This window comes from Erinaceus europaeus, chromosome 11 (genome assembly GCF_950295315.1).
Source record: "Erinaceus europaeus chromosome 11, mEriEur2.1, whole genome shotgun sequence".
Lineage (NCBI taxonomy): Eukaryota > Metazoa > Chordata > Mammalia > Eulipotyphla > Erinaceidae > Erinaceus > Erinaceus europaeus.
Genome location: NC_080172.1, coordinates 90,389,352 through 90,401,363, shown reverse-complemented (window position 1 = coordinate 90,401,363; position 12,012 = coordinate 90,389,352). Strand labels below are relative to the sequence as shown.

The 12,012-nt window shown below is 40.5% G+C and overlaps 1 protein-coding gene across 4 annotated transcripts in view; it reads left to right on the top strand.

Annotated features, from left to right (window-relative positions):
- The window catches only part of HENMT1 (HEN methyltransferase 1), a 32,842-nt gene extending 21,152 nt beyond the window's left edge, over window positions 1–11,690 (top strand). For all 4 annotated transcript variants that reach the window (XM_060202174.1, XM_007528288.3, XM_060202175.1 and 1 more), the window contains 5 exons: window positions 797–909; window positions 1,653–1,787; window positions 3,704–3,883; window positions 5,519–5,693; window positions 10,026–11,690. In XM_060202174.1, the coding sequence (XP_060058157.1) occupies window positions 797–909; window positions 1,653–1,787; window positions 3,704–3,883; window positions 5,519–5,693; window positions 10,026–10,451 (1,029 nt within the window). In that variant the 3' untranslated portion in view covers window positions 10,452–11,690. The remainder of the gene's footprint in view (window positions 1–796; window positions 910–1,652; window positions 1,788–3,703; window positions 3,884–5,518; window positions 5,694–10,025) is intronic.
- The last annotated feature ends 322 nt before the right edge of the window (window positions 11,691–12,012 follow it).

Here is a 12,012-nt window from a genome sequence, read left to right as displayed (position 1 = left end):
TTTTTTTTCTACCCCAAAGATTCTTTTTTATATTATGGTTATTTATTTCACCACTAGGGCCTTATGCTTGCACATTTATACTTCTCCCTGTGAACTTTTTTTCTTTTTTAACTTTAGGTAGAGTCATAGAGGGAGAGATAGAGGAGAGCAAGAGACATAGAGAGGGGAGAGTGAGAGAGAGGAGACACTACAGCACTGTTCACTGTTCATGGAGTTTTCCTTAGTACCATGCACGGAACTCCCATGTGATGCCAGAGGCTCATACCTGGTTCTTCATCTATGGCCAAGTGTGTGCTTTCCTGTTGGTATGCTTCTAGTTCTGCTTCTGGGATCCCTTCTGTTACATTGCTTGACGTTGTGGTCTATTTACATGGTCATACTGTTATATTGGTTTGGTGTCCACCCCCCCCCCCCCGGAGATTTTGGTTTAGTCCTCGCTGGTTGGTGCCCCCTATCCTATCTATGCATTCCGTTGTTCCTGATGCTGTGGCAGGAGAAGGATGCAGGACAGAATGGGGTTGTGATTAGAGATTAGTTTTTGAACCGAATCCCCACTCGCTTGTAAATAAAGAGATATTGCTCTCCAGCTCAACCATGAATCCCTGATCATCTGTCTCCCGCCTGCGAAGCTAGTCCGGCATACTGGCGCCCTGAACTGGGACTGACACTTTCCTGTGTGAGCACCTCTCAGACTCAGTGCTCTTAGTATGAGGCGCACTCCCTCTCATAAAGAGAAAAATGCTTTTGATTTTACTTAACCTCTATGACTATAAATAACATTCTGTCTCATCCATAGGTTGCAGACTTGGGGTGTGGTGATTCTTCACTCATATGGATGCTTAAATTTCACAGTTGCATTGAACAGCTTGTTGGAGTAGATATTGATGAAGATAAATTGCAATGGAAAGGGTACTGTCTAATTTCTGAAAGAATTGTGCATTAACTTAATACTAGTAATTATCCTTAGTAGAGGTTGATTTTATACAACTGGTTTTAAAACTTTGCACTATGAGAACCTTAAGCTTACTGGTTAACTTTGTCATAACACCAGTTGACTGTGTAAATTGTGTGATAACACCTGCATCTTATTTTTTATCAGTGTAGAAAATAAAACTTCAGTTGTGTAATTATAATAGTCAGTGTTACAAATTCTATTTCAGATGGTAAAATTTTAGTGCTGGGGACCATGATGATTTATAGCATGAACCTTAATTGTCCCAGTGCACTGAGGAAAAGGCTCATGACCTCTTTCAGATTGAACCAGAGCAGGTCTCCATGCCTGTCTGTCTGGTTTTTCTATTCATCCATCCATCCATCCATGCAAGCATCTGATTTCAGTAGCATGTTACAAGAATTTTTTCATTTGAATGAATTGAAATGTCATTGATCCAAAGTGAGCTAGGAAAGCACAAGTTTTAATAATAAAAGTAATATTAAGTATTCACATTGTTATTGGCACTTCATTACTTCTCTGCTAGAGGAAGTTATCCTACAGACCTGGTCCTTAATAAATTTAAAGTTATAGAAAATAGATCATGTGAGACTTACCAATGCGGGAAAAAGGTAATTCAGCAGAGTTTTATAGCTAGTAGTATATCATCAATAGGTGATTGGATTCAAGTGTTCTTTACTTCTTCAACAATCTTTTGCAGGAGCAAGTTATCACCATTCATGGGGGATTTTCTAAGTCCCCGGGATCTGAACTTGACTATTACCTTGTATCATGGTTCTGCTGTGGAGAGAGATTCTCGTTTGCTTGGATTTGATTTGATAACATGTATTGAATTGTAAGTATTAAACTTTTTTTTTTTTATCTTCAGCTTTGTGAATGTCATTTGCTGTTTTTCTCCAAATAGGTACCCAGTTGTCTTTAAATCTTACACCAAATGACATCTCTTTTATCCCACTGTCTGATAACACAGGGGTTTACTGTTCAGTTCCCTGGCTTCTTTGATTCTCTGGGGGTTTTGTCAGGAGTCTAGCTTCTACAGCTCTACACTGCAGTCCAGAGTTACTAGTTACTTTTTTTTTTTTAAAGACACTTGGTCCCTGAGTGCTTCTGTGCAAACCCTTTAAATTTGTCATGTGTATTTGAATAGACTGCAGATATGGTTGGTACCTGTCCAAAACACAGGGCTGTTTTTCACTTTTTGCTATTCAAATACAATCACCAATCTTCAGATAGTGACATTCCTTTCTCCACCAGAAATACCTGCTGTTCTCTGAAGAAATTCATTGTTACTTTGTTGTAATACTTGCTTTCTGGGGGGAGAGTCAACTTTCTGTGACTAGGACACCATAGCTCTGCCCCCTCATCTCTAAACTAATTCTTAGTGTATAAATTTACTTTAGAAATCTGCACAGATCAGCACTAGTGAATCATATCCTAATAAAGGTTTTTATTTAAGTCATTATATTAACTTCTTCTTCTTCTAGCGTTTGCCAATTATATTAACTAATATTATATTTCATATAAATATTACTATAATATTATAATGTAATCCCACCTCTAAGCTCTGATTTGTGGGGTTGAACCTTGGACTTTGGAGCCTCAGGTCTAAGTCTCCCCTGCCATCTTTTTATTTGTAAAAAAAAAAAAAAAATGTCAGTTGGGACTAGCTTTTTACTGCCTTCTGCATGCAAATTTTGAAGGGACAATTTAAGGGTCGTTATTTACCCATCATGGTCCTTTGTCCCTAATAAATTTAGTTTGTATTTCCTAAGGAGTATTAAGTAACAGGTCCCTATCACGACATTAAAACAAATATTTATGTCATATGAGATAGTGTCACATAAGGGTGAGTATTAAGTCAAAGCACCACTCTAGTACGTTTGGCACTAAGGATCAACTTGGGAACCCTCAGCATGCAAATCACAGCTTGAACTATTTCCCCAACCACTCTTTCTTTCATTATTTAATAAAAATAATTTCAATTTTTGGCTGTTGGTGACTATATTCAAATTTTACCTTCCTAGGACCCTGAAGACATTATTTGGAATGTTTAGTTTACCTAATGTGTACAGAATGAGACAGAGTGAGAGACCAGAGAGCACCTTTGTGCTCTAGCATATGGTGGTGTCATGGATTGAACCTGGTACCTCTGAGGCTTCACATACTCATATCTGGTGCTCTAATGCTGTGCAACCCCTTTGGTCTCAGAATATGCATTTTGGACAGGATTACCATAACAGAAATTGTGTATGTGGCATGTATGGGGTGGGTGTTTGTTTTGGTTTTGATCATTTCTGGGACTTTACCACCCTGGGCTGATTTTTTAAGACTGAGATAAGAGAGGGAAAAACACCACAGCATAGAAGTTTCCTCTAGTGCAATAGGGCTGGGCTTGAACCTGTATTATATACATGAAAAAGCAGACACCTTCCCAGCTGAACTGTCTTACTGGCCCAGGAAATGACATGTCTTTACTGATACATCATATCAGGAAAGTACTTATTCAGAAAATTTTTGAGAGCTATTGAGAAGACCCGGCAAGGATAACAAGGAACATTAACTGGAAAAAGGAGCAACAGTGGCAAAGAAAATGAGAGTTGATGAATAATCATTCTTAGATATATTAAGTACTACTGCATATTCAAAGAAGCTATAGATGAATATAGAGATAAAAGTTGTTTTTGACAAGTAAATAGAATATTTGCAAGTAAATCTGGATTTTATTCTTACCTATGCACCTCCACATTTTAGAATAGAACATTTGGATTCGGAAGATTTGGCCATGTTTCCCAAAGTTGTGTTTGGTTACTTGTCTCCAGCTATGGTCGTCATCAGCACACCAAACTGTGAATTTAATCCCCTGTTTCCAACAGTGACCTTAAGAGATTCAGATCACAAATTTGAATGGAACAGATTGCAGTTTCAGACCTGGTGAGTTCCTAAGTGTTTTTGTTTATTTGTTTGAATTGTGGTACCCAACTGGAGTTCAGGAGCCCTGTGAAGTAATCTTGATCTTTAGACATGGCTGAATTTATTTATTTTATTCCAATAAAATTGACCCTGTAAGTGCAACTTAGCTTGTAATAAGGTCATAAAGGAACCACCATATTTAGAGGGTTTGTTTCATCTCTTTGGTCTCACAGGCAAACAAATGTGTAGGCACCATATATCTATTAACGTGAAAGTATCAGGAGTGTTAGTGTGGAGACCAGGAAATATATTGGTGAGAGAAGATGAGGGGCTATAAGGTTGAGCCTCATGTCCTGGTCTCAGGTAATTCTTCCAAGGAACATTTGAGATGACGGTGTTTCTCGCGTAATTCCAAACCCAAACAGGCATAGGAATAGTTGCCTTTGTGGTCTCCTTGTTCACCTCTAAATTCTGGTCTGCAACTCTCCTTTTATTTAATTTATTTGTAAGGATTTCATTTATTTATTAGTGAGAGAGTAGGAGAGAGGAAGAGAGCCAGACCTTACTCTGGTACTTGCAGCGCCAGGGATCAAACTGCGGACCTCATGCTTGAGAGTTTTATCTATTGAGCTACCTCCTGATTGCTGTTCTTAACTCTTCTCTTTCCTTTTTCCTTCATATTTTTGTTGATATTTAAAAATTGTCCCCGGGGCCTAGTGGTAGCCTATCTAGTTGAGCCCACATGCATGAGGACCTGGGCTCAAGACCCTGCCCCCAGTTTCAGGGTGGGAAAATCTCAGAGGCAGTGAAGCAAGGCTACAGGTGTCTCTCCTTCTCTATCTTCCTCTCCCCACTCAATTTCTCCCTGTCCTATTAAAATAAAAGAAATATATACATATATTAATTATATTTATTTATTTACTGATTAGAGACATCCAGAAATCAACAAGGGAAGAGGGAGGGATACAGAGATAGACACCTGCAACACTGCTTCACCTGCAAAGCTTTCCTCCTGCAGGTAGGGACTGGGGGCTTGAACCTGGGTCCTTGCGCATTGTAACATGTGCACTCAACTAGGTGCACCACCGCCTGGCCCCTTACATATATATTCATAAAAAGCAAAGAAACTGGGGGCGGGTGGTAGTGCAGAGGATTAAGTGCACATGGTACAAAGTGCAAGAACCTGTGTAGGGATCCCAGTTCGAACCCTTGCTCCCCACCTGCAGCAAGGTCGCTTCACGGGCGGTAAAGCAGGTCTACAGATGTCTTTCTGTCTTCCCCTCTTCTTTCAATTTCTTTGTTCTATCCAGCAACAACGATAGCAATAACAACAACAACAACAACAAACAACAAGGGCAACAAAAGGGAAAAAAATGGCTTCTAGGAGCAGTTGGATTCGTAATGCAGGCACCGAGCCCCAGCAATAACTCTGGAGGCAAAAAAAAAGAGCAAGGAAACTGACCCTATCATTGCCTTTTATGCACCTCACAAAAGAAAAAAAAAAAAAAGCAAACCTTGTGTGGTAACATTATATACCACTGTTGGAATTTACAGCTTAAATATTTTAATTCACGGTATTTTTTTCATGTTCTATTGAGCATTGCTTAAACAATAGATCTGTGTTTATAAAAATGATTCCTCTCCTGTTGATTTCAGGGCTTTGGATGTGGCAGGTCGTTACAATTACTCAGTAGAGTTTACTGGTGTAGGGGAACCACCTGCAGGAGCTGAGGACGTTGGATACTGTACCCAGATAGGGATCTTTCAGAAAAACATCACAAAAACCGAATCATGCAGTTCAGAGCACCATAGTGAGCATATTTATAAAGCTGTAAGTATTCTCAGTCCTCACTGGAGAGATTAATTGTAAATGACCGTGTTTTGAGGTTCATTCGAGGGTAAACCTTCATGCCCACAAATGCTGTCAGAATTGAACTACTGCAGCTCTTGAGACTGCCTGGCTTTTTACCGTGGCTCCAAGTATATTAGAGAGAATGGGCTGCCTGAGCCTTAGAATACTTTTCAGTTGTTTGTGCCAGCAACCTCCCTTTTGTAATCTGTTGGCATCCTCAGCAGGAAAGAGGAAAGCCAGCAGCCATTCCTTCACAGCTTGGCTCAGGACATGAATGTTGGAACTGAGCCTTGCTTTAAGGAGATGAAGAGTAAACATACTGTCTTTTAGTTAACTTCCCCCCTTTAATTTTCTCCCACCCATGTCCCTTTAATATCAAGTTGATGTGAATGGGGAGAAAGCTGATTTAGGAGACTGATCATTAGAATTTTTTTTTTTTTAAATTGTGAGTACTTTAATAATGATTAACAAGATTTTATCGCTTTACAGGTGGTGAAGCAGGTCTGCAGGTGTCTGTCTGTCTCTCCCTGTCTTTCCCTTCTCTTTCCATTCCTCTCTGTCCTATCCAACAATGACGACATCATGAACAAGAACAATAAAACAACAAAGGCAACAAAAGGGAATAAATAAATAAAAGTATTAAATTTTTTTAAAAAAACCATAAAAAAAATCTTAAACAACAACAACAAAATTTTAAGATAACAGGTACAATTCCACACAGTTCCCATCTCCAGAGTTCTGTGTCCTATCCTCTCCACTGGAAGCTTCCCTATTCTTTTTTTTTTTTTTTTTTTTAATTTTACTAGTGATTTAGTAATGATTGGCAAGATTGTGGAATAAGAGGAATGGAATTACATACAATTCCCACTGCCAGAGTGCCATAGCCCCTCCCCTCCGTTGGAAGATTTCCTATTCTTTATCCCTCTGGGAGAATGGACCAAAGATCTTTATGGGGAACAGAAGGTGGGAGGTCTGGCTTCTATAATTGCTTCTCTGCTGGACATGGGCACTGACAGGTCAATCCATACCCCCATCCTGTTTCTACCTTTCCCTAGTGGGATGGGGCTCTGGGAGGTGGGGGTTTCAGGACACATTGGTGAGGTCATCTGCCCAGGGAAGTTAGGTTGGTGTCATGGTAGCACTTACAACTTGGTGGCTGAAAAGCATTAAGATATAAAGCAGAACAAGTTGTTTAATAATCAGGAACCTAACAGTAAAAGTCTAGCAGGTGAGGTTTTCATGTTGTCAGAGGCCAGGGAGTCTGTTTTAGATATATTCCAAGGGCCTCATGACTTTACTAATTTTTGCTTGAGCCTGACAGCTAACATGCAGGTGGGCTAAAAGTATTGTCTGGGAAGTTGGTGTCAAGAGTTTTAGGATAGGACTAGAAAGCTGGATCAGGGCAGAGAGTAGCTCTCAAATATAGGAAGAGTATAGAAATACTGTAGTAGACTCCATCAATCTGACCCCATATCCATTCGTATATAGCAGAGGAATCTGTGTAACCTCTGCATCCCTGTCAGTCTGAGCTTGCATTCCATGGTCATAGCTAGGAACATTCTAGGCTGCACTCATTTCAGGACCTGTGCCGGCCTAGCTTTGTGGGCGGGAGAGAGGATCCAGGAACTCTTGGCGGAACGGGAACGTGATGTAATGCCTTTATTGATCAGAGACAACGCTTTTTATATCTTAGAAACCGGTAGTGGCAGGTCAGAAAAGGAAATGGCTAGGAGAGGGGGTGGAGAAAAGAAAAGAGCGTGAAGGTAGAAAGCTTACATAGCAGCTGTTGCAAAGGTTCTAACCAATGGGATAACCAATACCCTGCAGGCAGGGCAGCTCTCAGGCAAAACAGTGATTATGTAAATAGACCGTAGTATCAACGTTGGAGCAGGGCTTAATGCCCAGCAGACCTGTCTTCCTCAAGTGGCAGAGTATGTTGACCCTGCCTCCCTACAGGGAATGGGGCAGTTTCTACCACTGTTGTTCCACATTGAGGGCAAGTCCTATAGAGGCCCACAAGAGGGTTTATGATGTTGTTCCTGGTGGAGATGACCAGTGATGGTGGAGAGAGGGATCTGTAAGAAAGTGGGGTCTAGGCTCATCATATCTGTGTAGGAATCCCAGGATTCTCTGACTAGGGCTCCATATGATAGGGTGGCCTGGTAGTGACCAAAAGGGCCATCATTAAAGTGTGCTGGTCTCTTGTCCTTATTCAGCTTTTGTAGTGCTTGCTTTATCGGACAGAGTTAGACTTAGAGTGATTGAGGGAAGTGAAATAGGAAGTAGGTAGTAGGTAAGGAGATTAGGTCTAAACAGAGAATATTTAAGTAGTTCTTTTTTTTTTTTTTTTAGATCTTTTTACTTGTTTGCTGTACTTATTGAGTTACTGTAGACTATTGTGCACTTGTACTTTAAGGTATATATTTCCCCCAGCTTATGGTACATGTGCACATGTGCCCTATATCATGGGCCCTGGTCTGTATCTAGGTTCAATAACTTTGTTGGGGGGATGCTTCCTTATTCTTTATCCCTCTCTTGAGGTATGGACCAAAAAAATTTTGGGGGGTGCAGAAGGTGGAAGGTCTGGCTTCTGTAATTGCTTTTTCTATCTTTCCCTAGTGGGGCAGATCTAGGAATTTTTTTTTTTTTTTGACTCCAGGGTTATTGCTGGGACTCAGTGCTTGCACTATGAATCCACTCCTCCTGGAGGCCATCTTTTTTTTTTCCATTGTTTGATAGGCCAGAGAAAAACTGAGAGAGAAGGAGAATACAGAAGGGGAGAGGGAGTCGGGCTGTAGCGCAGCGGGTTAAGCGCAGGTGGCGCAAAGCACAAGGACCGGCATAAGGATCCCGGTTCAACCCCCGGCTCCCCACCTGCAGGGGAGTCGCTTCACAGGCGGTGAAGCAGGTCTGCAGGTGTCTATCTTTCTCTCCTCCTCTCTGTCTTCCCCTTCTCTCTCCATTTCTCTCTGTCCTATCCAACAACAACAACAACAATAATAACTACAACAATAAAACAACAAGGGCAACAAAAGGGAATAAATAAAATAAATATAAAAAAAATTAAAAAAAAAAAAAGGGGAGAGAAAGACACCTGGAGACCTGCTTCACTGCTTGCAAAGCGGCCCCTCCCTGCAGGTGGAGAGATCTCTTTTTAAAAAAATTTTTTAAAATATTTATTGGGAAGTCGGGCGATAGCACAGTGGGTTAAGCGCACATGGCGTAAAGTGCAAGGACCGGCATGTGGATCCTGGTTCAATCCCCCGGCTCCCCACCTGCAGGAGAGTCACTTCACAGGGTGGTGAAGCAGGTCTGCAGGTGTCTATCTTTCTCTCCCTCTCTCTGTCTTCCCCTCCTCTCTCCATTTCTCTCTGTCCTATCTAACAATGATGACGACAACAACAACAGAAATAACTACAACAACAATAAAAATGACAAGGGAAACAAAAAGGAAATAAATATTTTTTTAAAATCTTAAAAAATCTTTAAAAAATATTTATTTTCCCTTTTGTTGTCCTTGCTTTTCATTGTTGTTGTAGTTATTATTGCTGTTATTGATGTCATCGTTGTTGTACAGGACAGAGAAATGTAGACGGGGTGGGGGGAAGACAGAGGGGGAGAGGATAGACACCTGCAGGTCTGCTTGTGAAGCGACTTTTACAGGTGGGGAGCCAGGGGATCCAACCAGGATTCTTATGCTGGTCCTTGCACTTTGCACCACATAACCCACTGCGTTATAGCCCGACTCCCAGGTGGGAAGATCTTAAAATTTTTTTAAAGCAATTCAGATATTTGTTAATGTCTCTGTGATGGCAGTTTGACTTCCATTATAATTGTGACATTTATGATTAGTAGTGGGATTTAACATAAATATAGATACAGCTGATTTTTTTTAATAATAATATATTATGAATGGTGTGTGGGGGGTAGAGCATCATTCTAGCATATGCAATGCCAAGGATTAGACTTGGGACTTCATGCTTGAAATTGTGTTCTACCCACATCCCAAGCCACTATACAGTTAATTCCTCTTCCTCCTTCCACTCCCTCCTTCCCTCCTTTTCCTGAGGCTTCACTGCTCCAAGCTGGCTATTTTTTCAGATAGGGAGATAGGCAGGGGCGGGGAAAGATAGCACAGCACCAAAGCTTTCACTGGTGCAGTGGGAGCTGGACTCACACCTGGAGTATGTACATGATGACAAAGGAGGCACACCATCCAAGTAAGCTGTCTTGTTGACCTGTGCAGTTAATTTCTCAGTGTGGCAAGTTACTAACGGTTTTAAATTCTCCCCCCCCCCCCGCCCCATTTAGGTTTTTACAGCCTCTTACCCGAGTTTACAGCAAAAAAAATTCCGCCAACTTGTATTGATTAATGAAGTGTTCCGAGAAATTCAAAGCATGAAACACAGATTCGTTCAAAATCTGAAACTACAGGATGACAGGGAATTTGCTAAGTCAGAACAGTCAGATGGCATTGACCTCTCTAAGACCTGCATCACATTTCATGGACCAGTCTTCACAGAAGCTGAAAAAACCAACATAGAGAGTTCTCCCAAACCTTTCTGTGTTGGAGATAAATTTTATGTACCTCTGGAAAGACTCTTTGCTTATCCTAAGGTTAACCGCTTATGTGATAACATAGAAGCACTGAAGACTCTTATTGCTGACTCAGTCGGCTTGAACAGTGATGGCTCTGCAGTGAAGGTTGACTTGCATGATGATAGTGATAATTACTGAGCCATCCTTAGTTCCTGAAATTCAGGGTCTGATAGTTGGACTCATTTAGAATTTGAACTTTTTGTGTAGTCATAGTTCAAACAATTTCTAATTTTGAAATTATCTACCTAGCTTTGTTATTTTTAAAATATGCTCCTGGGGGTGGAGATTTTGTTTATATTGTTTTTGGTTATATAATTTCTGATGTTTGAGCCATATGTTGAGTGTGACATTAAAACAGTTTTGAAGAAAATCAAATCAATTAATGTAGTTTTCAAAACCTTTTTGGGGGGAGTTTAAAATAGTTTTAATTTTCTTATATAGAGAGAATTTTCTCTTTGGGCTAAATTCTAAACTGACACTTAACCTGTCCTATCATAAAACTGGAATACACGTTTGATGGGGAAAACACCTCATTGTTCATATTTTTGGAACATTTTCTTTGGCAACTGATTGGAATTGGGGTAGGAGTAGTAATAATGTGAGATCCACATGTCTTTTTAACTTAAAAAATCTTTTTATTATCTTTATTGGATAGAGACAGCCAGAAATCAAGAGGGAAAGGGATAGTGAAGGAGAGAGACAGTGAGACACCTGCAGCACTACTTCACCACTCACAAAGCTTTCCCCCTGCAGGTGGAGAGTGAGGACTCGAACCTGGGTCCTTGTACACTGTAACATGTGCACTCAATCAGATGTGCCACCACCTGTGTCCCTGAGATCCATATCTTTCTATAACTCCTATACCTACATCCTTCTTAAAATTTGCCCTTATCTGCCTATTCTGCCATGAGCTCTTTTCTTTCTTTTTCTTCCTTCTTCCCTTTTTCTTTTTTCCTATTCGAAAGTTTCATTAATACTCAAAGTCAAGGATTAATAAATATTTCTGTAGCAACTGGTAACTCTTCATGAGCTGACGTGGAAAAGCATCTGTAGGTAACATGTGAGTGACATGGCTGTGCTGTACTACAATGTGATTGCTTAAAAGGCAGCTTCTCATTTTGTCCTTAAATTTATGAGCCTTTGAACAAGCCACAGCCAGACTGGCAAAATAGCTCACTTGGCTGGTGTGTTTGCTCTGTCGTGTGTGTGATGCAGGTTCGAATCTGGCCCCCCACTCATTAGAGAACTTTTCAGTGCAGTGGTCTTTTTTACTCTTTCTCTCCCTCTCTTTGTATAAAAAATAAAGTCATCACAGAGCATTGAAATACATACCTGTACTATTTACCAGTACACAAAATGGAGACCTTCCTAAAGGGAAAAAAAATAGTGAAAGGGGCCCAGCAGATAGTTCAGCTGGTAGGATGCCTGCACTGCTATGTTTAAGACTCAGGCTTCAACCCATGCCACATCACATCCAAGTACTACAGAACACTGGGGGAAGCATCAGTGTAGTGGTGTCTTGTTCTTTCTCTTTTATTTATTTTTTGGGCATTTTCCAATTCTTTTTATTAGTGATTTAATAATGATCAACAAGTTGTGGGATAGAATTACATATAATTCCCACTACCAGAGTTCCATATCCCATCCCCTCCACTGAAAGGTTTCCTAGTCTTTATCCCTCTGGGAGAATGGACCAAAG